This window comes from Pipistrellus hanaki (genome assembly GCF_964339955.1).
Source record: "Pipistrellus hanaki genome assembly, chromosome: 11".
Lineage (NCBI taxonomy): Eukaryota > Metazoa > Chordata > Mammalia > Chiroptera > Vespertilionidae > Pipistrellus > Pipistrellus hanaki.
In genome coordinates, this window is record NC_140513.1 from 68,513,728 (window position 1) to 68,539,643 (window position 25,916).

General features: G+C 40.8%; 2 protein-coding genes across 4 annotated transcripts in view; one reads left to right on the forward strand and one right to left on the reverse strand.

Moving 5' to 3' along the window:
- CENPP (centromere protein P) overlaps positions 1 to 25,916 on the reverse strand; it is a 191,546-nt gene that overhangs the window by 129,708 nt on the left and 35,922 nt on the right. The window lies entirely within an intron of this gene.
- Positions 210 to 25,576, forward strand: OGN (osteoglycin). Its single transcript, XM_084899055.1, has 6 exons — positions 210 to 379; positions 2,132 to 2,225; positions 16,235 to 16,393; positions 18,845 to 19,047; positions 22,047 to 22,142; positions 22,885 to 25,576. The coding sequence occupies exons 1-6, from the start codon at positions 230 to 232 to the stop codon at positions 23,053 to 23,055; spliced, it is 873 nt and encodes a 290-aa protein (XP_084755181.1). The 5' UTR covers positions 210 to 229; the 3' UTR covers positions 23,056 to 25,576.

Here is a 25,916-nt window from a genome sequence, read left to right on the forward strand (position 1 = left end):
TTTCAGAATATCACTAATACATAAAAACTTTCAGCACTGTAATTTAAGATCACTAAGGGTTAAATACTTGTTCTCTGGCCCCTACTGCATGCACTCTGCCAAAAACTCCTCTAAGCTTTTAAATATTGCTTCGATGGTCTGGATTTTACTTCCATGGAAAAAGGAGTATTGTCTTACAGTCAGCAGGCCACTAGCTTATTAACTTCCAGTCACCTTAATTTTTGTTAAAATGAAGATTCTGCAGTCTATACTTCTCCTGTTACTGTTTGTGCCTCTGACAAAGCCAGCACAATCAACTCAGAAGAACACTGATAACTTTGAAGAAATTTTATTTACTCGAGATTATGAGGATCAATACCTGGACGGAAAAAATATTAAGGTACCTTATTTCCACTCTAAATTTAACTTCTAAAATAACCTAGCCTATTTCACTGCATGCTTTTGGGTGTTTTTTTTTTTTTTTTATGTGTCTGATAAGGTAAGAGGAAAGAAAAAGTACTTTAATTGAATCAAATTATTTAAAAATAAGTATCTCTAAGATTATATTTTTAAAGAATGCATGCCTCAATAAATCACATATATTGTAACTAAACAGTATCTTTAGTAACCAACACATAACATTTAAGGAAAACTAAACTTTAAGATAACCCCTGACCAGTTGAAATTTATAGTATTAAGTAGTGTTAAACAAAGCCCTATATTTGGATATTACTTCAAAATAAAATAGGTGTGTATTAGAATTAAGATGGATTAACAGCTTAAGGTTTATTATTTTAGGAAGAAGTGGTTCAAGAAAATAAATAGAAGAGTACTGTAATTTTGGTGTATATATAATATTTCACAAAATTTATAAATGTCAACTATATACAGTACCAGAAATGAAAAACTACTAAATATGGGGCTTTCTGTTTAAACCAGCTTCAACAATTTAAGACTATGAGTTGGTAATCTACCACACCTTTCACGGGCTAAGTGATTATTGTGGTTTTCCTGTCACACATCACAGAAGTATCTTTCGCCTGCCTATAGTGTGACACACACACTGAAAAATGAGAAAGGCAGCCAAACATTTAACAATGTCGGTCTCTTCAAAGTTCTTTTCCAGTATGAATAAGATGGCAAAGATTTTTAAAGTGGCCAGTTATAAGTCAGTCCTCCCTTCCTTCCCTCCTTCCTTCCCTGCCTCCCTCCTTTTTATCCTTTTTCTTTCTTTCTCTCTCGATCTCTCTTTCCTTCTTTCCTCTCATTCTCTCTCTCTCTCTCTCTCTCTCTCTCTCTCTCTCTCTCTCTCTCTCTCTCTCTCTCTCTCTCTCTCACACACACACACACACACGTAAATGTTAACACCACATTTTCTGTCAACAAAGTTAGTTAATATGCTAGTCTTATTCTTGCTAACAAGAAGACAAAAAAGATACGTATAACTAGTTATAGCTTCAGAGTTTGTTTGTTTTTTAAAAAGGCCTATCACAATAATAAACTATTGCCTCACATGTATAACCTGAATCTATCAATCAGTTAAAAGAATACTTTCAAAACTCCCTGGTCCCAAAACATGTAATAAGCAAAAGAAGCTCAGTTTTATTTCTTTATGCTGCTTTAGAATATCTTAATACAAACGAAGTGGAGCAGAGTTCAATGGCACTTAATATACAAGGAGAGTGGAGGGGACTGTTCAACCAGAACACACGAGAGAATGAAGGAGTCGAGAGCGAGACTAAAAGTGGGAAATGCTCCTGAGGAGTACAGAAGCGAGGGCACCACACAGTGTAGTCCGGTCTAATGGCGGAGCACGTTCCCTCCCAGAACAGAAAGAGAGTAAACGGTAAAGGCCCCAGGTCTCCTGGAGCTAACAGCCTGGACGGTAGTTGGAGTGGAGGGTAGGCTAGAATGAAAGGACTCCCAGGCCTTACTGCACGTGCATATGTGCTTGGGTCACTTCCAGAGCAACAAAGAGAGCCTCTCAGGGCTGTCCAGGTAGGACATGACTGGTGCTTAGTACAGGCCAACACGGCAGAGTATGAATAATTAAAAGAGCTACTTTACATAAAAATAATTTCATAATCCCTCAGCTCATATGGTGAAAATTAGATTTCTCACACTTGATAATAAATTTTTATTTTTCTAATAGAAAAAAGAATCTATGATGACATCTGATGAGAAAAGTCTTCAATTACAAAAAGATGAGAGTTCAACATCATTACCCCCCAAAAAAGAAAATGATGGTAAGTATGAACAGTCTATTACCTGTTTTTTAGAAGCTTTTAAAAAAAAAGCTTATAATGGAATTTTAGTCTTCATAGTAATCAAAAATGGACTCTGAATACAGTAACCCCAAATAACAGAATTATATCTCCAACAATGAAGGCCAATAGGCATGTTCGGAGTGCACATCATTCCCACCCCATGTGAGGAGTGAGAGACGGACTAGGAATATGCAAGAACAACCAAAGCTGATGCAGTGTAGCCTCTACAAAGTATGCCTTTCTTTCTCTGTAAAACCAATTCAAGACACAGTTATTAAACACCGATTCATCTCAAACTTAGTCCTCAACTTACATTGAGACTTAATTTTTCAACGTTATAATGGCCCCAAAGTGATACTCATAATAAATTACACGAGATGCTCCACCCTTACTGGAGGCGGGTTTTGTGTTGGGCACTTTGCCCAATTGTAAGCTAATGTAAGCGTACGGAGCACATTTCAGGTGGGGAGGCTACGCTATGATGTCCAGAGGTCACCCCATCATAAGTCGAGAAGCCTATGTACTATGGATAGACCGAGGGCAAGGTAAATAAAATGTAACTCTTTCCCTCAAGAAAGTCACAGAAGATGGAGAGATGGCTATGCAGATTGTCACCAACTTATGACAGTTCGACTTATATTTTTTTAAAATATATTTTATTGATTTTTTACAGAGAGGAAGAGAGAGGGATAGAGAGTCAGAAACATCGATGAGAGAGAATCATCGATCAGCTGCCTCCTGCACACCCCCTACTGGGGATGTGCCTGCAACCAAGGTAGTACATGCCCTTGACCTGAATTGAACCTGGGACCTTTCAGTCCTCGGGTCGATGCTCCATCCACTGAGCCAAACCGGTTCCGGCTTGACTTATATTTTTTGACTTTATGATGATGCAAAAGCAATATGCATTCAGTAGAAACTATCTAGGCTTAAGCTAAGATGTTCAATAGGTTAGGCATAATAAATGCATTTCCAACTTACGATATTTTCAAGTTTCAGTTTATCAGTGTATAACTCCACCAGTAAATTGAGGAGCATCTGCATACAATCATGTGCTGCTTAATGAGGGAGATACATGCTGAGGCAGGCATCACTAAGTGATGCTGTCATGTAAATGTTGCAGAGTGTACTTACACAAACCTACTATAGGGTATAGCTTACTACACACCTTGGTGCATATAGCCTATTGCTCCTAGGTTACAAGCCTGTAAAGTATGCTACTGTATAAAGCAACACAACATTAAATCAGCCAGAAAAGAAAATGAAGCAATCGAGACACTGAAAGCACAAGATGGTTGAGGCTGCTGCCAGTGTGACAAAGCATGTAGCTTTACAGTAAACATTGGTTCATTAAGTAGAAGGAATACACACACGCTAATAAAATGTTAAAAATTATACTGTAGTAAATACATACCGGTAAGTCAGTGACATACTCATTCATTGTGGACATAATTGTATGTGTTAGCTACACTTCTGTGCTGGTGGTTCAATAGGTTTGCATCACCACAAATACACGAGTAATATATTGTACTACACCGCTATGGAGGACACAACTTCTCTAGGTGATGGACATTTTGCAGTTCCATTATGACCTTACGGACTCTCATCGTATATGTGGTTTGTCAATGACCAAAACATCAATAGGTGGTGCGTGACTGTACATAAATAATTAGAATGCACATTTCAATTAAATCAATAGAAAACTTACAAGAAACTACGAAGTCCTATTCAATAGTTCCTATCTGTTTGATTTATTCTCAATCTTGTCTGCACCTTTACCAAAGAGGTGCGCGCACCTGCAACCAATCTCTCTCCTGCCTAGAGAGAACATTATTTCACATGACAGTAAAAAAATCACATACTAATTTCTATATTGCTACAATAATTAAAATGAACTAAAACAGTTAATATATCTTAAGAGATCTGAAAGTATCAAAGAAAAAATAGACTTGGACAAATGGGAAGATATTCCTTGTGCTTGCCTAAGGTGATTCAACATCATAAAAATGTCAGCTCTCTTAACTTTGTAACAATAAATTTCTTTAAAAATCTGATAAGGTTGATGCTGAAATTCACATGGAAAAAACAAAGCTGTACAAACAGCAAGGGAAATACTGAAAAATGACAAGTAACTGCAGGAATCAGAACAAACATTAGAAGATACTTAAAAGCTCTATACTTTTAAAAGGTGTGATACTGGTGCATGAATAGAATAGAAAGTCCAGAATCAGGCAGAAATACATGTACAAATTTAGTATATAATAAAGCCAGCATCTAAAACCACTGAAGTAAAGATTATTTATTTATTTATTTTTGTCAATCCTCACCTAAAGGTATTTTTTCCATTGATGTTTAGAGAAGACGGGAGGAAGAGGGAGAGAGGTACATAGATTGTTTGCCTCCCACACAAGTGTCCCAACTGGGCCAGGGATCGAACCTGCATACAGGTACATGCTGTTGATCAGATATCAAACCTGAGACCCTTCAGTGCACAGACCAAGGCTCTAACCACTTAGAAACACCAGCCAGAGTCAAAGATAACTTTTTTTTAATGATGCTTGGACAAATGAGTACTCAACTGAAAGGAACTACAATTAGATCTATACCTTACACAGAAAAATAAACTCCAAATAAATTCAGATCTAAATGTAAAAAGTGAAACCATATAAATCCTAGAAAATAAATTGGGTGTGACATACCTCCAAATCCAGAGGCAATAATAGAAAATATCAATGAATTCGACTCCATAAACTGAAATTTACATGGCAAATACAACGTAAGTGAAGTCGAAGACAACTGAAAATTGAGAAAAAGATTTGCAACTTATAGCATGGACAAAGAATTAATACCTCTAAATTATATTTATATTTAAAAGTAAAGATCTAGAAAAAAATCTGACTGAAAAAGACATTGGAAAAACAGCCAAAAGAGATGTACAGTTAATTCATCAACTGATATAAAAAACGATCCTCAAATATAAGAAAATATGTTATATCTCACACAGAGCAATGCAACTTAAAATTACATTGAAAATGCCATGTTTCAACCTGACTGACAAAAATTAAAAGTGTGACAACATATTACTATATTCCACTGGCAAAGCTATAGGGTATTGGACCATCTCATACATTGTTGGGGGAAATGCAAACTGGTACAACAATTTGGACCAAAATTTGGCGATCCTATATAATAAAGATGTAATATGCAAATTGACCATCACTCCAACACACAAGATGGCTGTCCCCATGGGGTCAAAGATGGCTTCTCCATGTGGATATAAGATGGCCATCAGGGGAGGGCAGTTGTGGGTGATCGAGCCAGCAGGGGAGGGCAGTTGGGGGGAACCCAGGCCTGAAAGGGAGGGCAATTGTGGGCGATCAGGCCAGCAGGGGAGAGCTGTTGGGGGTGATCAGGCCTGCAGGGAAGGCAGTTAGAGGCGGCCAGGCTAGCAAGTGAGAGCAATTAGGGTGACAAGACTGGCAAGGGAGGGAAGTTAGGGGTGACTGGGACAACAGGATAGGGAAGTTGGGTGTGACTAGGCCTGCAGGGGAGGACAGTTAGAGGTGATCAGACCAGCAGGGGGGGAAGTTAGGGGTGACCAGGCCAGCAGAGGAGGGCGATTAGGAGCAATCAGGTTGGCAGGGGAGCATTTAGGCGTCCAACAGGCTGGCAGGGCAGTGGTTAGGGGGTGATCAGGCAGGCAGGCAGGTGAGAGGTTGCAAGCCAGTAGTCTTGATTGTGAGAGTGATGTTCCAGATTGGAGAGGGCCCAGGCTGGGCTGAGGGACACACACACCCTCCCGTGCACAAATTTCATGCATCGGGCCTCTAGTATCTAATAAAACTAAATCCGAAAGAAAATACATATGCAAAATTGTTGAAGCACTGCTTGCAATGGCAAAATATTAGAAACAATCTAATTGCCCATACATTAGAGAGTATACATATAAAGTACTGTGTATTCACACAAGGGAATACTATGCAGTTGTGAAAATAAATTGTCTCTATTGAACTAACAGGAAATGATTTCCAGAAAACATATGTGAAGAAAGCAAAGTCTAACAGTCTACCTACAGTCTGCTGCCTTTCATCTCACAAAGAAGGGGATAGACAGGCAGCAGTTCACTTGTTTCTAAAGAAACACAAGAGGGGTACTAAAAAACTGAAACTACCTACAGATCACAGATGAGCCAGCAGTGGAAAGTGCAGGGATGGGAAATGAGGGGCTGTGTGAGAGGGTAGTGGCACTTCTCTGTGTACACCTTATTGAGTAGATTTTATTTTAGAACAAGGTTATGCTTCACATAAGCAAATGAACAAACAAATACACTGGTAAATAAAATCAACAAGAATAAGATTTAAAAAAAACAAAGTGAAATACAAATGGAAAAATAGAAACTTAATTACATTTCAAATGAATAACGTAAAACACTAAAGGGGAAAATTCTAATCCAAGTAACCCTTCAATGTAGTATTTTTACTGCCTTCCTTCAGGCAAATAAATAGATAAATACAAACATACTAAAATTCCAGTGAGTGGGTTTGTGGCAATAATGAAACTACTTGCTGAAGCCGGTTTGGCCCAGTGGATAGAGCATCGGCCTATGGACTAAAGGGTCCCAGGATCGATTCTGGTCATGGGCATGTACCTTGGTTGTGGGCACATTCCCAGTGGGGGGTGTACAGGAGGCAGCTGGTCAATGTTTCTCTCTCATCGATGTTTCTAACTGTCTATCTCTCGCCTTTCCTCTCTGTAAAAAAATCAATAAAATATGTATTTTTTAAAATTAAACTACTTAATGCTTGTTCTAAGACTGGGTAATGTAAAGTCAACCCACTGTGTATAATGAGAGCTAGGTTCCTCGCTCTTAGAGAAGGGTGTTAGAAATATGGAAAGGGGAAAGGCTAGAATGAATACTGTGGAGCTAAACTATTATCACCATCAACTCATGGCTTGTAAACAGAGATACAAAAACAGATAAAGGTCTGTCTCTGTGTAAGCAGCATGTGTTGTGCAGATATTCGTGTGTTTATGTATATACTAGAGGCCCAGGGTCCCTTGGCCTGGCCGGTGATCAGGGCCAACTGGACCTTCCGGCTGTCGGCTGGGGCCTCACTTCCCCAGCTGTGAGCCAGGGCCTTCCTTTCTTCCGTGCCACCCATAGTGGTCACCATAGTGAGCAAGCAGTCTCCCGGTCAAACTCCCGCAGTGCCAAATGGCATATTAGGCTTTTATATACATAGATGAGTATACGATGTATGAGCATGTATGTCTATGTGTATATACAATACATACGTATAGTAGAGGCCTGGTGCATGAAATTCATGCACTGGAGGGCGGGTGGGGAAAGATGTCCCTCAGGCCTGCCTGCACCCTCTCACATCCAGGATCCCTCAGGGGATGTCTGACTGGCCTGCAGGTATCAGGCCTAAACTGGCAGTCGGACATCCCCTGAGGGATGTAGCAGTGGGCCAAATGGCAGGCAGTCAGGGAGAAGTCAGAAGTGGGGCCAGGTGCTGCACCACTCGTGCTCATCCCAGCACACGATGACTGCCGCCACCAATCGGTAGTGATGCCACAGACTTATGAGAGGCTCCTACTGCCGCAGCTGTGTCAACGGAGCCGGATTTCCGGCTGAGTGGGGCTCCCACTGTGGGAGCGCACTTGAATACCAGGGGGAATCTCCTGCCTAGAGAGTCTGCCCCCTGATGGTCAGTGCGCACCATAGCAACTGGTTGACTGGTCATTCCATTGTAAGGGTCACTTAGGCTTTTATATATACAGATAGGACAGATGTATCCTGTATATATGTGTAATATATATACGAGAGGCCTGATGCACGAAATCTGTGCACAGGGTGTGTGTCCTCAGCCCAGCCTGCACCCTCTCCAATCTGGGACCCCTTGAAAGAAGTCTGACTGCCGTTTAGGCCTGATCCTGATCCCTTCCCTCATTGCTGACTCCAGAGTAACCATCACTCCAGGATCGAACCTAAATGGGCAGTTGGATAACATTTCACAATCCAGGATTGTTGGCTCCCAACTGCTCACCTGCTTGCCTTCCTGATTACCCCTAAACACTTCTGCCTGACAGCCCGATCACCCCCTACTCACTCCCCTGCCAGGCTGATTGATGCCTAAATGCTCCCCTGCCAGCCTGTTTGCCCCTAACTGCCCTCCCCTGCAGGCCTGGTCCCCCCCAACTGCTCTCCCCTGTTGGCCATCTTGTGGCGGCCATCTTGTGTCCACATGGGGGTAGTCATTTTCTGTGTTAGAGTGATGGTCAATTTGCATATTTCTCTTTTATTACATAGGATTAAGAGATAAATATGCATAAATATACAATATTTCCTAGCTCGCTCTGATGGAAAAGCCTAGAAGCAATGAGATTCCAGTAGCAAGGAGCATATCAACACCCAAATCTTGGTTTCTAAATACTATTTTCCATTAAAAGTAACCAGTACTCCTTGAAGAAATACCTAATTTCAGGCTTGGGACAGGGAAAAGGCAAGATTGGTCTGGGGGAGAAACCAAGATGGCAGCATAGGGTAGACACCCGAATGCAGCCTACCACAACAAATTTGAATTTAGAACTGGAAAACAGGGGAGGCATTGCCCTGAAGCACCGGATGGCTAGCTGAGAGGAGGCTCTGACATCTGGGAAGGAGAGAGAAGGCGCACTGACAATCAGAAACTGTGAAGGTACAGAGAACTGTGCATGCGAAAAGCGCTGTCTTAGTCCCGGTGCGCAAAGAGGACGGACAGCTAACGCGCGGCTGGCTTTCTTGTTTGAGAGGAAAACAGAATCACCCTATTGCTCTGATAGACGGCCCCCGTCAGGGAAAGGCCAGACTGTCAGGCAGCGGGCAGAGATCTCTCGGAGGTGTGTGAAGCCAGTGGCCATTACTCTGGGACTTGGGGAGGAGCCGACGGGAAAACAAAGCTTGTCTGCACCACCCCGAGACTCTACCCCATCGAAGCTGAGCACAAAAGCTCTCTCAGAGGCTGGCTTTCTCTAAGGAGGGACTGGCCAAATCCAAAGCTTGTCTGCACCTTTACCAAAGAGGTGCGCGCGCCTGCAACCAATCTTGTGAGATTCACCACGAACAGGACTTTTCTAAGGCGAGACTGACAGGGAACCAAAGATTGTCTGCGTCACCCTGAGACTCCGCCCCATCCAAGCAGAGTACAGAAGCCCTCCAAGCTGAGACACTGCTGATCCTCACAGCCAATTGGCTTGGAGATCAACGCTTCTCAGTGATACCAACAATAAGCAAGGCTTAACAACAAGACTACACATACAGCCCACAGGTAACTGGGAAGGCTGTGCTACTGGGCTCTACTAGAACACCTAGCACACAAAACTATTCCATCAAATCAGGGAAACAACTGAAATGCAGACAAGAGGCAGGACACAAAGGAAGGAAATGGAGGAAAAGAAAAGAATGGACATTGAGTTCAAAACTACAGTTATAAGGCTTTTCAAGAATATCCTAAAAAAGGCTGATAAAATAAATGAGACCTATGAGGATATGAAAAGGAATCAACTAGAAATAAAAAGGAATCAACTAGAAATAAAAAGGGATCAACTAGAAATAAAGAAAACATTGTTTGAAATAAAAAAAATATTACACAAAGTACTAAAAACAGACTGGAAGATTGTAAGAATCAAGTCAAAGATTTAGAACACAAAGAGCCGGAGAAACAAGAAGATAAGAGAATCCAGAAAGTTGAAGATAGTGTAAGAAACCTCTGAGGCAATTTCAACTGAACCAACATCAGAATTATGGGGGTCCCAGAAGAAGAGAGAGAGCAAGATACTGAAAACATACTGGAAGAAATAGTGACAGAAAACTTCCCCCACCTGGGGAAAGAATTAGACTTACAAGTCCAGGAAGCGAACAGAACCCCAAACAAAAGGAATCCAAAGAGGACCACACCAAGATACATCATAATTAAAATTCCAAGAGCAAAAGACAAAGAGAGAATATTAAAAGCAGCAAGAGCAAAGCAGGTAGTTACCTATAAAAGAGCACCCATACGATTGTCAGCTGATTTCTCAACAGAAACCATTCAGGCCAGACGGGAATGGCAAGAAATATTCAAAGTGATGAATAGCAAGAACCTACAGCCAAAAATACTCTACCCAGCAAAACTATCACTCAGAATCGAAGGCCAGATAAAGAGCTTCACAAATAAAAAACAGCTAAAGGAGTTCATCACCACCAAACCATAAGTATATGAATTGCTGAAGGGGGTTATTTAGGAAGAGGAAGAAGATAAAGATAAAAATTATGAACAACAAATACGTAACTATCAACAAGTGAATCTAAAACCCAAAGGAATTGAAAAAATCTGATGAACAATATTAACTAGTGAATATAATAGAATCATAGGTATGGAAGGGGAGTGGACTGACGATTCTTGGGGAAAAGGGGAGTGGGGGTACGGGAAGAGACTGAACAAAAACTGTGCACCTATGGATTAGGACAATGGAGGATGGGTAAAGGACAAAGGGTGGGGTGGGAACCTAGTGGAGGGCAGCAATTGAGGGGAGGGAGGGGGGAAGAGGAACACATTTGTAATAATCTGAACAATAAAGATTTATTAAAAAGAAAAAAAAAGATTGGTCTGGGACATCTTACCAAGCCAAAAAATAAGGAAGTATTCAAATAATAATTGTAACATTTAACTTTTAAAGAATTAATCAAAATACAAAATATACCTGCTTATAAATTTGCAAAAGATATACAAGGACCTGTATACTAAAATCTAGACAACAATACTGAAAGAAATTTAAGATTTAAACTTATAAATAGATATAGTGTGTTCAATGATTGGAAAACTCAAAGTCATTAAGATGTCAATTTTTCTCAAAGTTTTCTGTAGATTCAATGCATTCCCAATTAAAAACCCGGCTGGCTTTCCTGTTTTTTAAATTAACAAGCTTATTGTAAAATTTATGTGGAAATGCAAAGAACCTAGAATAGTCATGACAACTTTAAAGAATTAAATTGGAGGATTTATACAACCTAATATCAGCACTTATTATAGTTATATGAACACAAAAATAAACAGATCAATGAAACAGCGGAATCTAGAAACAGACTTACACAATATGATTATTTACAATGGTGCAAACACAACTGGAAAAATATAATTTATTTTTAAAATGGGGCTGAAAGAAGCAGATGGTTATAGGAAAATAAAAAATAAACTTTGACCCTTCCATATACCATATATAAAAATTAACTGAAAATGGACCCTATGCTTAAATATAAAGAGTGTAGGCTATACGACCTTTAAAAGAAAACATAGGATGGAAACTTAGTGGTTGGCAAAAATTTCTTAAATAAAACACAAATGAATCAACTGTTTTTTATTAAAACTAAAAATGTTTGCTATTCAAAAGACATTGATAAGAAAATAAAAAGAGCCCTAGCTGGTTTGGCACAGTGGATAGAGAATCAGCCTGTGGACTGAATGGTCTCAATTTCAATTCTGGTCAAGGGCACATGCCCTGGTTATAGGCTCATCCCTAGTAGGGTTGTGCAGGAGGCAGCCAATCAATGATTCTCTTTCATCATTGATGTTTCTATCTCTCTCTCCCTCTCCCTTCCTCTCTGAAATCAATAAATATATAGAAAACTAAAATAAAATAAAAAGACAAGCCACAGGCTGGAGGACAATATTTGCAAAACATAAACCTGACAAATGACTTATCCATAATATATATTCTTATACTTCAATAATAACACCAAAAAATGCATTAAAAAAATAAATAAGCTTTTTTACAGCAAAAGAGACCATCAACAAAACAACAAGAAAGCCCACTGTGTGGGAGAACATATTTGCAAATGTTATCACTGATAAAGGTTTAATCTCCAACATCTACAGACAGCTTATACAACTTAATAAAAGGAAGATAAATGAGCCAATTAAAAAATGGGCAATGGACCTAAATAGAATATTTTCAAAAGAAGACAGAAGGAAGGCCAAGAGGCACATGAAAATATGCTCAAAGTCACTAATTATCCGAGAGATGCAAATCAAAACAACAATGCAGTACCATCTCATACCTGTCAGAATGGCCAACATCAACAAATCAACAAACGACAAGTGTTGGCGAGGTTGCGGAGAAAAAGGAACCCTTGTGCACTGCTAAGAACTACTGTGGAGAACAGTATAGAGTTTCCTCAAAAAACTGAAAATGGAACTCCCATTTGACCCAGTAATCCCACTCCTAGGATTATATCCCAAGAAACTAGAAATACTAATCAGAAAGGATATATGCACCCCTATGTTCATAGCAGCACAATTTACAATAGCTAGGATTTGGAAACAGCCTAGGTGCCCATCAGCAGATATTGGATCAGAAGACTATTGTACATCTACATTACATCCACAACAACCAGGAGGCTCAACCAACCAGAATCAGTCCTATGGCAGCAGGCATGGTGACTCAGCACTGACTGCTGAGGGGTCTGTGAATCAGGCCCAGAGAGAGAAGCAGGGTCTGACCCCTAGCCTCAGCACTTGTCTCAATCTTCCTCTACGGGCCTGGCCAGCAACAGTGCCTCCATTTCTCTCCAGGCCTCCACCAGGGCTGCTGACCAGCCCCACCTTTCTGATCAGGCCCTATTGACAGGGCCAGAGATGCTGACTGGCATAGAAACTGACCAATCAGAACCAAATCTGGGTCAAATGTGAGGAGCCAATGACTGCCTAGGAGGTGAAGCTTTTGACGCTGACTGGCATAGAAACTGACCAATCAGAACCAAATTGGCGGGCAGAGGAGGGTAGTTGGGGACGAGATCAGGTCTGCAGGGGAGAGCAGTTGGGGGTGAGATCAGGCCAGCAAGGGAGGGCAGTTAGGGGTGATCAGGCAGGCAGAGGCAGTCAGGGGCAATCAGGCCAGCAAGGACGGGCAGTTGGGCTTGAGATCAGGAGAGCAGAGGAGGGCAGTTAGGGGCGATCAGGCTGGCAGGAGAGAGAAGTTGGAGGCAATACCAGGCTGGCGGGGGGGGGGGGGGGGGGGGGGGGCTTTTGGGGGGGATCAGGTCGAAAGGGGAGGGCAGTTGGGAGCAACCAGGCCATCAAGGGAGGGCAGTTGGAGGGGACCAGGTTTGCAGGGGAGGGCAGTTGAGGGCAATCAGGCCAGCAGGGAAGCAGTTAGGGGGTGATCAGGCTGGCAGGCAGAAGCGCTTAGGGGCAATCAGACAGTTGGACCTAAACCAGCCTAAACTGGCAGTCGGACAGCCCCCAAGGGGGTCCCATATTGGAGAGGGTGCAGGCTGGACTGAAGGACAACTCCCCTGGTGCACGAATTTTGTCTCCTGGGCCTCTAGTCCTATATAATATAAAAGGCTAATATGCAAATTTACCAAATGGCAGGACGACCAATCACAATGACGTGCACTGACCACCAGGTGGCAGACGCTAAATGCAGGAGCTGTCTCCTGGTGGTCAGTGCACTTCCACAGTGGGAGTGCCGCTCGGCCAGAGCCCTGAGTCAGGCTCACAGCTGGCGAGCGAAGTTGCAGTGGCGGGAGCCTCTCCCACCTCCTGGACTGCCAGAGGGCCCATGCCTGACTGAGTGACCCCACCCTCAAATGTACAAATTCATGCACCAGGCTTCTAGTTTGGTTATAAAAATAAATGTTATGATAATGTATTATGACCTATAGGATTAGGAATTCATAAGTTCATACTGCCAGAAATAAATAAACAAACAAACAAAGTGAGAAATATAGTAGGTACCAAATGAACCAAGTGACCACAGACAGCATTATCAGGAATGGGCAAATAGATACCTTGTGCTCCTTGGTACATGGCACTGAGAACCCTACACCATTCCCATAGTATTCCTGCCCCAAATGAGGAACCTCAGACAAATCCTAATTAAAAGAAATTTTGCAAAACATATACCATAAAACATAATTTTTTTAAACAAAACATTTTCAAAAAATAGGTGAAAAATAAAGACTAATAAAAGTGTTCCAATAATTTAATTAAAAAATAAATAAAATTTTAAAAAATAATAAAAATAATTTTTTAAAAAAAACTGTTCCAGGTTAAAGGAGACAAAAAAGGCATGATAAATGCAATGAAAGACAACAGGGTAAAATGGAATCTCAACAGTATCTACGCTGACTCTAATTTTCAAGTTAACAGTTTGCTTATCTAACCAGTAGCTGTCACCAATCTAAAATGCCTTAGTGACAAACTAAGGAATAAATCAAGCTCAAGTTTACCTTAAGTCCTACTTTATAATTTTTTTTCTGGTATTCAAATGAGGAAATATAACTGTTGATCAATTCAGCAATTAAAGAATCAATGCAAAAGCAGAGAATAAAAAAATCCTATCTAATAAAAGAGTAATATGCATATTAATAATCTCTCTGCTATACCCACAAGCCATGCCCACAAGCCACACCCACAAGCCAATCAGGAGCAAATATGCAAATAAACCTAACCAAGATGCTACAGCTACAGAGAGCAGGAGGCAGGCTTTGGTTTCCCCGGCAATGGAGGAAGCCAAGCTTTCCTCACACCCTGGCGAGCCCAGGCCACCGCTTAAGGCTACAAAGTTTCAACTGTAGAAGATATATAAACCCCAGATACCAGGGCTTCCCTTTGGATTGCTAGGAGGCGTGGCCAGCCTACAAACCACCACAGGCCCCTCACCCAGGCCCACTCCCCAAGGGAACCCCCACCCTGATCTGTGACATCCTTCAGGGCAAACCAGTCGGCCCCCACCAGTGCACCAGGCCTCTATCCTAATATAAAAGAAATATGCAGATTAACCATCATTCCAACACACAAGATGGCTGTCCCCATGTGGACACAAGTTGGCCACCATAAGATGGCCAGTATGGGAGGGAGTTGGAAGGCACCAGGCCTACAAGGGAGCACAGATGGTGGCAATCAAGCCTGCAGGGGAGGGCAGTTAGGGGTGACCAAGCTGGCAGAGGAGGGAAGTTGGGGGCAACTAGGCCTGCAGGGAAAGGCAATTGGGAGAGACCCAGGCCTGCAGAGGAGAGCAGTAAGAGGCAAACAGGCTGGCAGGGGTGCAGTAAGGCATCAATCAGGCTGGCAGGGGAATGGTTAGGGGGTGATCAGGCTGGCAGACAGAAGCGATTAGGGGCAATCAGGAAGGCAGGCAGGCGAGCAGTTGGGAGCCAGCAGTCCTGATGGGATCGGGCCTAAATGGGCAGTCAGACATCCCTCAAGGGGTCCCAGATTGGAGAGGGTGCAGGCTGGGCTGAGGGACAACCTCCCCCGCCCCCATGAGTGATTTTCGTGCACCAGGCCTCTAGTCCTATATAGTAAAAGCCTAATATGCAAATCGACCAAACAGTGGAACCAGTGGAACCACAAGTTGCTATGATGCACACTGACCATCGAGGACAGACACTCAATGCAGGAGCTGGCCCCTGCCTGCAGGCCCCAGGCCAGCCACAGCAGGTGCCAGTGCTCCCCGTATTGTCCTGCCAGTCACCCCACAGAGGAAGGCAATCAGCAGTGATGGCAGGGCACAGGGCCAGCTTGTGAATAGGCCAGCACCATATCCTGATCACCCCACCAGTCGCCTCCTGCAGAGGGATGCGACCAGCAGTGGCAGTGGAGCGGCTGGGAGGCAGGGCTGGCCAGTGAGCAGGCAGCACCAGGCCGGACAACGCAGGTGCCAGTGGGGGCCGCTGGATAACTCCGCCAGTTGCCACACAGATCGGCCCTGATCACCGGTCATGTCTAGGGACCCTACCAATGCACTAATTTTGTGCCCTTGGATTCTAGTCTAAAATAAATTCTGGTGAATTATCAGTTATAATACAGGTCTTTAGCAATCACAATCATGGTATCTTTCCTATCACCTGCACCTCTATAAAATATCTTTTCAAATCAATAATAATATTTGTAATAGCAATAATCTTGCCAGTAGAGGCAAATGTTCTTACTGTTTATAATTTTATGACTTTTTCCAATTAGAAATGCCCACGTGCCTGCTGTGTGTGTGTTTACTTGGCTCTGTATACTGTGAAGAAGTTGACATTGTAGCTGTACCACCCTTGCCAAAGGAATCAGCCTATCTTTATGCACGATTCAACAAAATTAAAAAGCTGACTGCCAAAGATTTTGCAGAAATACGTAAGTTAGTTTTAAATAAGATATTAGTCTTAACTCATGCTAATATTTAACTCATACAAACACAAGATTCTAGGTGCTTGTGGCCTCTCACATCTAGGTGGATAGGTGTATTTTAAGCCTGTACCACGTTTCTCAAAAATCCACTGATTTGTTGATGAATCTCCTTTCCATTCAGATATCCTCTGCCATCTTTCTTTACCAGTGTCTTTGGTGTCTGTGTTGACAGCCCATTTACCATATAGGCAATCTATGTCTTCTCAACCCCAATACTTCAAGATCCACTTGCTAATCAGAAGCACCAATATAATCAGGATTCTTCTCCAATAACAATGTTTTATTTTCTGCCTTCACTGTAAAAGCACAGAAACTGCTTTTCCTTCCTTTTACTCATGGTTCTTAAATCTGACTGCATGATTTAAAATATATGGGAAAGCATTTAAAAATTACCAGGCAAGACCTGGTCAGCGTGGCTCAGTGGTTGAGTGCTGGCCTATGAATCAGGAGATCATGGTGCGATTCTTGGTCAGTGCACATGCTCCAGTGGCGGGCACAATCTCCAGTGAGGGGGTGTGCAGGAGGCAGCCAATAAAGGATTCTATCTCATCACTGATGTTTCTCTTTCTCCCTCTCCTTTCCTCTCTGAAATCAATAAAAATATATTTAAAATACCAGGCAGGCCCTAAGTCCCCAGAGGCTGAGGTGTGGGGAGAGGACAAGGGATCATCAGACACAACCAAACCCTCAGATGATTCTAATACAGTCAGTGTCCTGGAGTCATTCGCAGCCTTGACTTCTGGCATCCTCTCAAACCAATCATCTGCCTTCTGCAGAGCCCAGCCCCAGTCCTACATAAATTCTCCACCTTCCTATGCCGTCAAATGCTTCTGAGGAAAATCACAACAAAGAGTGTACACTGGCCCTGCCCCACTACACATTTACAAGATTAACAATAACTGGATTCATGCCACTCTGGTGACTCCCACCGGCTGAAGTACAGTTGTTCCTCACTATTTGTGGTTTCCACATTTTCAAACTTACCGACTTGCTAAAATTTAGTTGTAATCCCAAAAACAGTATTTGTAGCACTTTCACAGTCATTTGCAGACATATGCACAGTGGCAAAAACAACTGAGTTAGCCAATGGAGGTCGAAGGCCATGCTCTGACCTTTTGTTTCTGCTTTCATACTGTGAGTCCTGTTCAGTCTACTCAGTGCCACATTTTTCACATTTTTGTGATGTTTACTGTTTAGAATGGCCCCTAAGAATAATGCTAAAGTGCTGTCTAGTTTTCCTAAGTGCAAGAAGGCTGGCTGAGATACGCCTTGTGGAGAAAATACATGCGTTAGCAATCTTCTTTTAAGTGTGAGCTCCAGTGCTGGTGGCTGCTGAATTCAATGTTAATGTATCAATAGTATATACTAGGGGTGTCGAACTCAATCAGAGAAGGGGCCAAAACCTAAAATCCAGCCTAAATCGCGGGCCAAATGGTTTACTGAACAGTCATAAACTGACAATGTCATAAACTGACAGAGGAGTGCAGTGATGACAGCGCGGTGCGGGCCACATTGCAAGGCCTGGCGGGCTGGATTTGGCCCACGGGCCTTGTGTTTGACACATGTGGTATATACTAAAGAAGGCTACAGCCCTGCCTGGTTTGGCTCAGAGGATAGAGCATTGATCTGCAGATTGATGTTTCTATATCTCTTTCCTGGGTACAAATCCAGTGAAGGTCACATGCCCAGGTTTCCGGCTCGATCCCTAGTTGGGGGTGTGCAGGAGGCAGCTGATCAATGATTCTATCTCATCATTGATGTTTCTATCTCTCTCTCCCTGTCCCTTCTTCTCTGAAATCATTTTTTTTAAAGAAACACACATGAAATTATGTATTGATTGCTGATGAAAATGTGTGATCAGAGGCTTGAAGGAACCTAGCCCTGCATTTCTCCCAGGAGCCATAATGTTCCATATTTATTAATTCATTGTTTGTGGCAATTTTATACACATGACTGTCCCATATAATGAGAAGCATTTTTGTCTGTTGTCAACCAATAAAGCATAGAACAATTCAGATAACATACCTACAATGACAATGCAACATGCCAGCATAAAATAGTTTGTGATTCTATTCAATCAATTGTAATGCTTATTTTCCAAAATTTGCAACAAGAATTTCTTTCAAACTGCCTGAGCATCCTGAGAATTCAGAAGACAGTAGGACTCTACAAAATTGTTTTCTGAACCTGTCATTCTAGACTCCAGTTAGAAAGGCCACCAGTGTAAGCATAGAATAAATGCTCAGCATTAACTCAAAAAAATTTCCTGAGCTACTAATAGTAGAACACTAAAAACCGAATATGGCTGAATGACTTGTTAAATACTTTTCTTCAATCCATACAAATGGAAATTTTAACTTCTTATTTTTTACATTTTCTGAATATTTCCCTTTCAAGCTAATTTAAGAAGACTCGATTTTACGGGAAATTTGATTGAAGATATAGAAGACACTACTTTTTCAAAACTTTCTCTGTTAGAAGAACTGACACTAGCTGAAAATCAACTATTGAAACTTCCAGTTCTTCCTCCCAAGCTTACTTTATTTAATGCAAAATACAACAAAATCAAGAGTAAAGGAATCAAAGCAAATACATTCAAAGTAAGTATTTTATAGTATAACTGAACACAGTATCAGTTTTAGACAGCCAGTGATAATATGATAAAAGAAAGAGGAGTTCTGGTCTAGAATTTGATTTTATAATTTTAACTTAATAAATGAAGACATTATTTACATGACAAATAGCCACACCATTCTGTGTAGTTTATGCCTATACCTCACAAAACTATATAATCCTTATCTTATTTCATGGACCACTTTGTGTCTGATGTTTTTTACTTGCTTACAAAGCAAATATTTATTTATACAGACACTAGAGGCTGGGTGCACAAAACTTATGCACTGGGGTAGGGGTGGGGGGTTCCCTTAGCTCACCTGTGTCCTCTTGCAGTCCAGGATCCCTCTCACAATACAGAACTGCTGGCTCCTAATTGCTCCCCTGCCAGCCTGATTGCCCCTAACCACCTCTGCCTGACTGTCTGATTGCCCCTAACTGCTCCTCTGATAGCCTGTTGGCCCCTAACTGCTCCTCTGCTGGCCTGATCGCCCCTAACAACCTCTGCTTCAGCCCCCATACCCAGGACCCAGGCTTCTCTCCTCTGGTCAGCCACAGGCACCTAAAATTCCAGAAGTAAACACTAAATTTTAATTTTAATTTTATAAAATTTTATAGATAGCCTTCCTTTTGAATCCCATGATGGCACCGAAACAAAATTATCGATGTAGTAAAAATTAAATACTTTTCTTAATTTAGTATTTCAAGGAAATGTATGTACAGGAAAAGGGGAAGGTGTGTGACTTTTGGTAGCCAGACTGTCTTGAAATGCATGGTCTATGGAGAAGTAATGATCTCAGCCCAGGAAGGAACCCCAGATAAAAGATACTGTTACTGTTGACAAGAGAAAACCTCACTCAAAAAGAAGGTTTTCAGCTTGTAATGATAAGCACCTAAAAGTATCAAATATTCATTATCATAAATTTATGATGATCATACAATATAAAATCTGTCCACAAACATATGTGTCAGAAAATGTAAAAATATCCCACTTTTCTCCTATTTCTGTCTACAATTAAGAAACCCTCTTTCTACTTTAGAGGCATTCTACATACATCAAAGTTTCACAGAATTTAATGGACTTAGGGAACTTTTAAAAAACTAAACTAACTTTAAAAGTAAACAAATACGCCCTAGCTGGTTTGGCTTAATGGATAGAGCACTGGCCTGCAGACTGAAAGGTCACGGGTGCAATTCCAGTCAAGGGCACTTGCCTGAGTTGTGGGGTCGATTCCCAGTGTGGGGCGTGCAGAAGGCAGCCAAACAATGATTCCCTCTCATCATTGATGTTTCTATCTCTCTTCCCTCTCGCTTACTTTCTGAAATCAATAAAAATGTTTGAAAGAATAAATAAATAAATAAATAAATACCCCTGTAAATTGAAGATAAATAATTCAATCTAGTAAGCCTTTAAATAACTGGCATTTTAAAGACCTACAGGAACTGATCGACATTTCACAAAAGGAACATGTGAATACTTTGCATTTTACACATGCATTACGTAGGGATTCATGACAAGTTGACATGGAAATGATAAACTCAGCTACCTTGCAGTGTGACTTAACAACCTAGGCTTCAAAAGCCACTGGTAAATCAGGTTACTCTAGCCCAGGGGTGGGGAATCTTCTTTCTGCCAGGGGCCACTGGATATTTGTAACACCGTTTCCCACCACACAAAATTCTCAACTTAAACATTAGCCTGCTATGTTTGGTCAAACATTTAATTAACTCTCCCCTAATGCCTTGGCCATATAGGGCCCTCGGGTGAGAGGTACACACCTTTGCTCTAGCTCAAGTGAAGAGGGCCCCTGGGGAAGACAGGAGCCTGGGGTCCATATGGTGAATGATTAAATGCTAAGGAAGTATCAATAACAGCAAATTAGTTTTAAAAAATAAAATTGGAAAATTCTGCTACAGGATGCACATAAGAGATAAGGTAAAAGATTAATCTCAGGGGAAACTCCATCTTGAAATCATTATAAAGTTATACTCAACTAGAGGCCCGGTGCATAAATTTTGTGCACAGGATAGAGGGTTCCCTTAGCCCAGCCGGCACCCTCTTACAATCCAGGACTAATGGCTCCTAACTGCTCACCTACCTGTTGATCTGGTCACCCTTAATTGCCCCCCTGCTGGCCTAGCCACCCCTAATTACCTCCTTACACCCCCCACCCCCGCTGACCTGGTCACCCCTTACTGTCCCCCTGCTGGCTTAGTTGCCCCCAACTACAACCCCTGCCAGCCTGGTTGCCCACAATTGCCCTCCCCTACAGGCCTGGTCACCCCATGCTACCTGCTGTTCAATTGTTTGGTCATCCCTCACTAACTCCCCTTGCTGGCCTTGTCACCCCACACAGCCTGCTGTTTGGTCATTACTGTTATCATGATGGCATCCTGGACAATTTGCATATTCCTCTATTATTAGTATAGATAACTGGGTTACTGATCATGAACAGTAATCCAGTATCAAACCCTTGGGGAATTTTTTACTAAAAAAGTATTTAATAAATGGCTTTGAGAAATATCTTACTAGTAAACATATACACCTTTTAGGAATATTCGTTTTGCCATAAATTGGAGCTAAAATGGGAAGTTTTGGAGGTTCAAGACAAGTTATGACAGCACCAGGATCCAACTGTAATCCTGTACTGGGACTGTCCCATTGGCTGCTCCTAAGACAAACTAAAAGGGCCCCAGACACTGGTATGAGGGCTGAGGCCAGGCACCACTGGGTCTTCAGAGGCTGGATGAGCAGATAGAGCGTGAATGAGCAGGGGTCTACTGTCCTCCATAAGAGACAAATTATACCATTTATGAGGCCAAAAATACCCCAAAGCCAAAACACCATGATTGCAATTGTAAATAGTACGGACAAGTCTCTGTCGGTATAAAAATGCATATCCATGTGGACATACATGTGTGGAAAACTGGAACCTTGTGAAGAAATGCACTGACCTCACTGAAATATAAGTGCCTTTCCTTGCAGAAACTGAGTAACCTTTCCTTCCTCTATTTGGACCACAACGCGCTGGAATCCGTGCCTCTTAATTTACCAGAAAGCCTTCGTGTAATTCATCTTCAGGTAGGACTGCTCCTCTCAAACACCTGACTTTAATTTAAATTATAAGGATCAGTCTTATGACTCATTATAAAACGCACATTCACAGGTAAATTTTATCAAAAGTATCCCTATGAGCCCAATGCACTCTCTGCCCACCAACTCTGTCCAGTGTTCTGTCCAGACCACTTGAGAGGACCAGCAACACCAAGTCGAGGCCTACTCTCAGAGGCATTAGTCCCGAGCTGTGCACAGAGTGTCTCCTAGTTACCCTGCACGTGGATTTGAAACTGAGGGACACTAAAACCTTGGGCTTAAGTTCTTTCTCTAAATACAATCAATCTTTGCTTTGAAGCCTTTCCAAGTGACTTTATTGTACAACATCAACTAAAGATAAAAGTGAAGAGAGTATTAAAAAAAACTAAAATTGATCTTCCAGCATCACAAGAATTCCTATTTGTTCTTTTTATTTATTCAAAGGTTATTTAAGGACACAGTATGCATTTTATGCCAACATTAGAATAGGATACATTTTTCCAGCTAGTATAATAGCAAGTTGTCTGTTCTCCCAAGTCATGCTGTAGACTCAAAAATAAAGGCTGAGCTTACACACAGAGGGTTTTATTACCATGACGATGAATACACAGTATGTACAATACAGTAGTTTAAAAACAACTTTTTAGATAAAATATTCTGAGATCCCATTGCATGGCATAAAAAAGATTGATTTCAGCTATCTGAACACCTTTTCCTTTTTTCCCCCCAGTTCAACAACATAACTTCAATTACAGATGATACATTCTGCAAGGCCAATGACACCCATTATATTCGGAACCGCATTGAAGAGATACGCTTGGAGGGAAATCCCATCGCCCTGGGAAAGCATCCCAACAGTTTTATCTGCTTAAAAACATTACCCATAGGCCCATACTTTTAACCTCTGTCAGTGCAGCATGTAAACTAAAGCACACACATACTTATAATCTCTCTCAACAATGTCAAAGGAGCATAAACACCTGCTTAATATTAACTTTGCATCCCACTATGAAGGAATTTTGTGTTTTAAGCAAGTATGTTCAAAAGCTTACATATAAATAAGAAGACTGAATCTCTAAGTTCAAAACAAGGCAATGAGAAAATATTTAAATAGTACTACAAAATCTTTGTAGTCCATAATAAAGCGCCACTTAAAAAGGTGTGTTTTTATGCAAATACCCAAATTAAAAAGTGTTATTTCTAATACTAATGAAGTAAGAGTTTAAGTCTAAGAAACTTTCAACTGTTTGTCTTTTCTGGCCTTTACAAGATCCCTAAAAGTAGTTAAGGCTGACATTTCAAAAACTGAAAAGCTAAATATTTCCAGTGATCTCCCATTTTTCTTTTATGATTCAGACTTTATTCATTATGAAGGAGAAACTCTTTTCTTTCCATTAAGGCAGCTGTTATCTTTTTCCTTAGCCTGAGAAATAGGGTATAGTCTCATACCTAGGTAAAACTTTACAAATACAGTATAATTTTACTCTGATAAAGAGCTAATATAGTAATGTTCAATATTATTCTGCTTTGTAGTCACACAGTTAAAGATTTCAGTAAAACAGTATAGAATTTTCTTTCTTCAATATTAACATTCTAAATCTAGTGTAAAATATTTTAAGAAGCCAAGCAGAAAAATCAGTATGCTAGGGGGAAAAAACTCTAACCCATTTCTCAGAAAATAGTTATAAAGAGCTTTATTGTAAAGGCTTACAAATATGATAAACTCTGCAAAACATTTTCTTTTTACACTATATGAATGAGAATCTTATCAAAAAATTTGTCTGAATGTAAGACATAAAAACAAAATGAATTCCATGGTGTCATTACACACCACTCTCCCATCCATCCCATACACATCCCCGTTCACCCAAACAGACCTTATATTCACAAGAAAGCTTCTGAAGAACATTTTTTAAAGTCCACAGACTAATACATTAAATGGTGAGAATTCTTCTTCAATCTAATAGTGAAGACTTATGATGACACAATGCTATCAGATTAGTTTCTAACATAAATTTACATTTGTCCAAACCCCACTCAAAAGTCTTTATCTCCACATTATTTTGGGATTACATACAAAATTATCAGTGCTTCAGAAACATGACTGAACTGTTATTAAATTACCGAGGGAAAATTTACTGGCATTGGCCCAGCCCAGTTTGGCTCAGTGGACAGACCATTGGCTGTGGACTGAAGGATTCCAGCAGGGCATGTGCCTTGGCTGCAGACTGGACCCCCAGGCCCTGTGCAGGAGACAAGCAATCGATGTCATGTTTCTCTCTCTCTGCCTCACTTCCACTCTCTAAAAAAATCAATGGAAAATATCCCCAGTGAGGCTTAACAACAAAATTCCTGACAATTGTTTCCAATATAAACTGTACTTAGAATCAAGTTGGTCTCTGTATATTATTCCCAGAACAAACACTTATTCCTATTTTTCAGCATTTGCTTCCATGTTTTCCCTACCTAGAATGACCTATCTGTTTTTCAATTTTTTCCCAATTTATCAAGGTTGATCCCAAAATAAAACTTTTCCACTAAATCTGTGATCTCTTAAGGCCATAATAATTATATCATAACATTTATTAATTCATGTATTTTATTTTAGTAACTGAAAATTATGACTATTAATACTGCTTTCTCATTATTTTGTGTGCATGCCTCATTTCTCAATGACTGTAACTCACTGAGAACATAAATATTCCCTTTATACTTTCGAAGTCTTAGAATGATAGAGAGTACATTTAATTGAAGATAAAATAAACAGTGCAAAATAAAATTCATTTAAACAAAAGGACTCTGTTGTATTTGAAAAAAAAAATCTTTATGTTATCACAATCCTGACTAAATTAAAGGAAATAAATTGTAAATTTATCTGGAAAAATAAACTTGATGAGAGCTGACTGATGGGGTCAAAAGTGGAGAAAATGGACCTGGGTTGGTGGGCATGGCCCAGAAGGTCAACAGTTCGATTCCTGATCAGGGCAGGTCTTGATCCCCAGTAGGGGGCATGCAGGAGGTAGCAGATCCATGTTTCTCTCTTACAATGATGTTTCTCTTTCACTCTCATTTCCTCTTAAAAATCAATAAAAAAGTATTTTTGAAAAAGCACAAAACTGGATGCCCTGGAAGGTTTTGCTCAGTGGTTAAGAGTGTTGGCCCTCGAACCAGAGAATCCTGGGTTCGATTCCTGGTTAAGGTCATGTATCTCAGTTGCAGGTTCAATCCCCAGCCTCAGTCAATGTGTCTCTCTTATGTTGATATTTCTCATTCATTCTCTCTCTCCCTCCACTTCTCTTCCTTTCCACTCTGTCTAAAAATCAACAAAAAATATATCCTAGAGTGAAGATTAAAAAGGAACAACCAAAACAAAACAACAAAAACTGAAGAAAATGGTCAAAGAAGAGTTCTCTCACATTTCCAAATGTCAGAAAAATAATATATTCCTACCGTTTTCCTGAAAATAAGACAGTGCCTTATATTAATTTTTGCTCCAAAAGATGCGCTAGGTCTTATTTTCAGGGGATGTCTTATTTTTCCATAAAGAATACAGTAAACATTTATTGTTAAATGAAAATAAAGGAAATTTACTGTACTGTATACAGTACAGTAGTACGGTAGTTGTCAACACAAACCAGACAAATTGTGAATCCTACAGTATCAAGAATTTACTCATTTATTCAATGACAATCATGTCATCAACTTCGGGAACATTATCATAACAATCCAATTCCTGAATTTCCTGGTGAATTTCTTGTGACT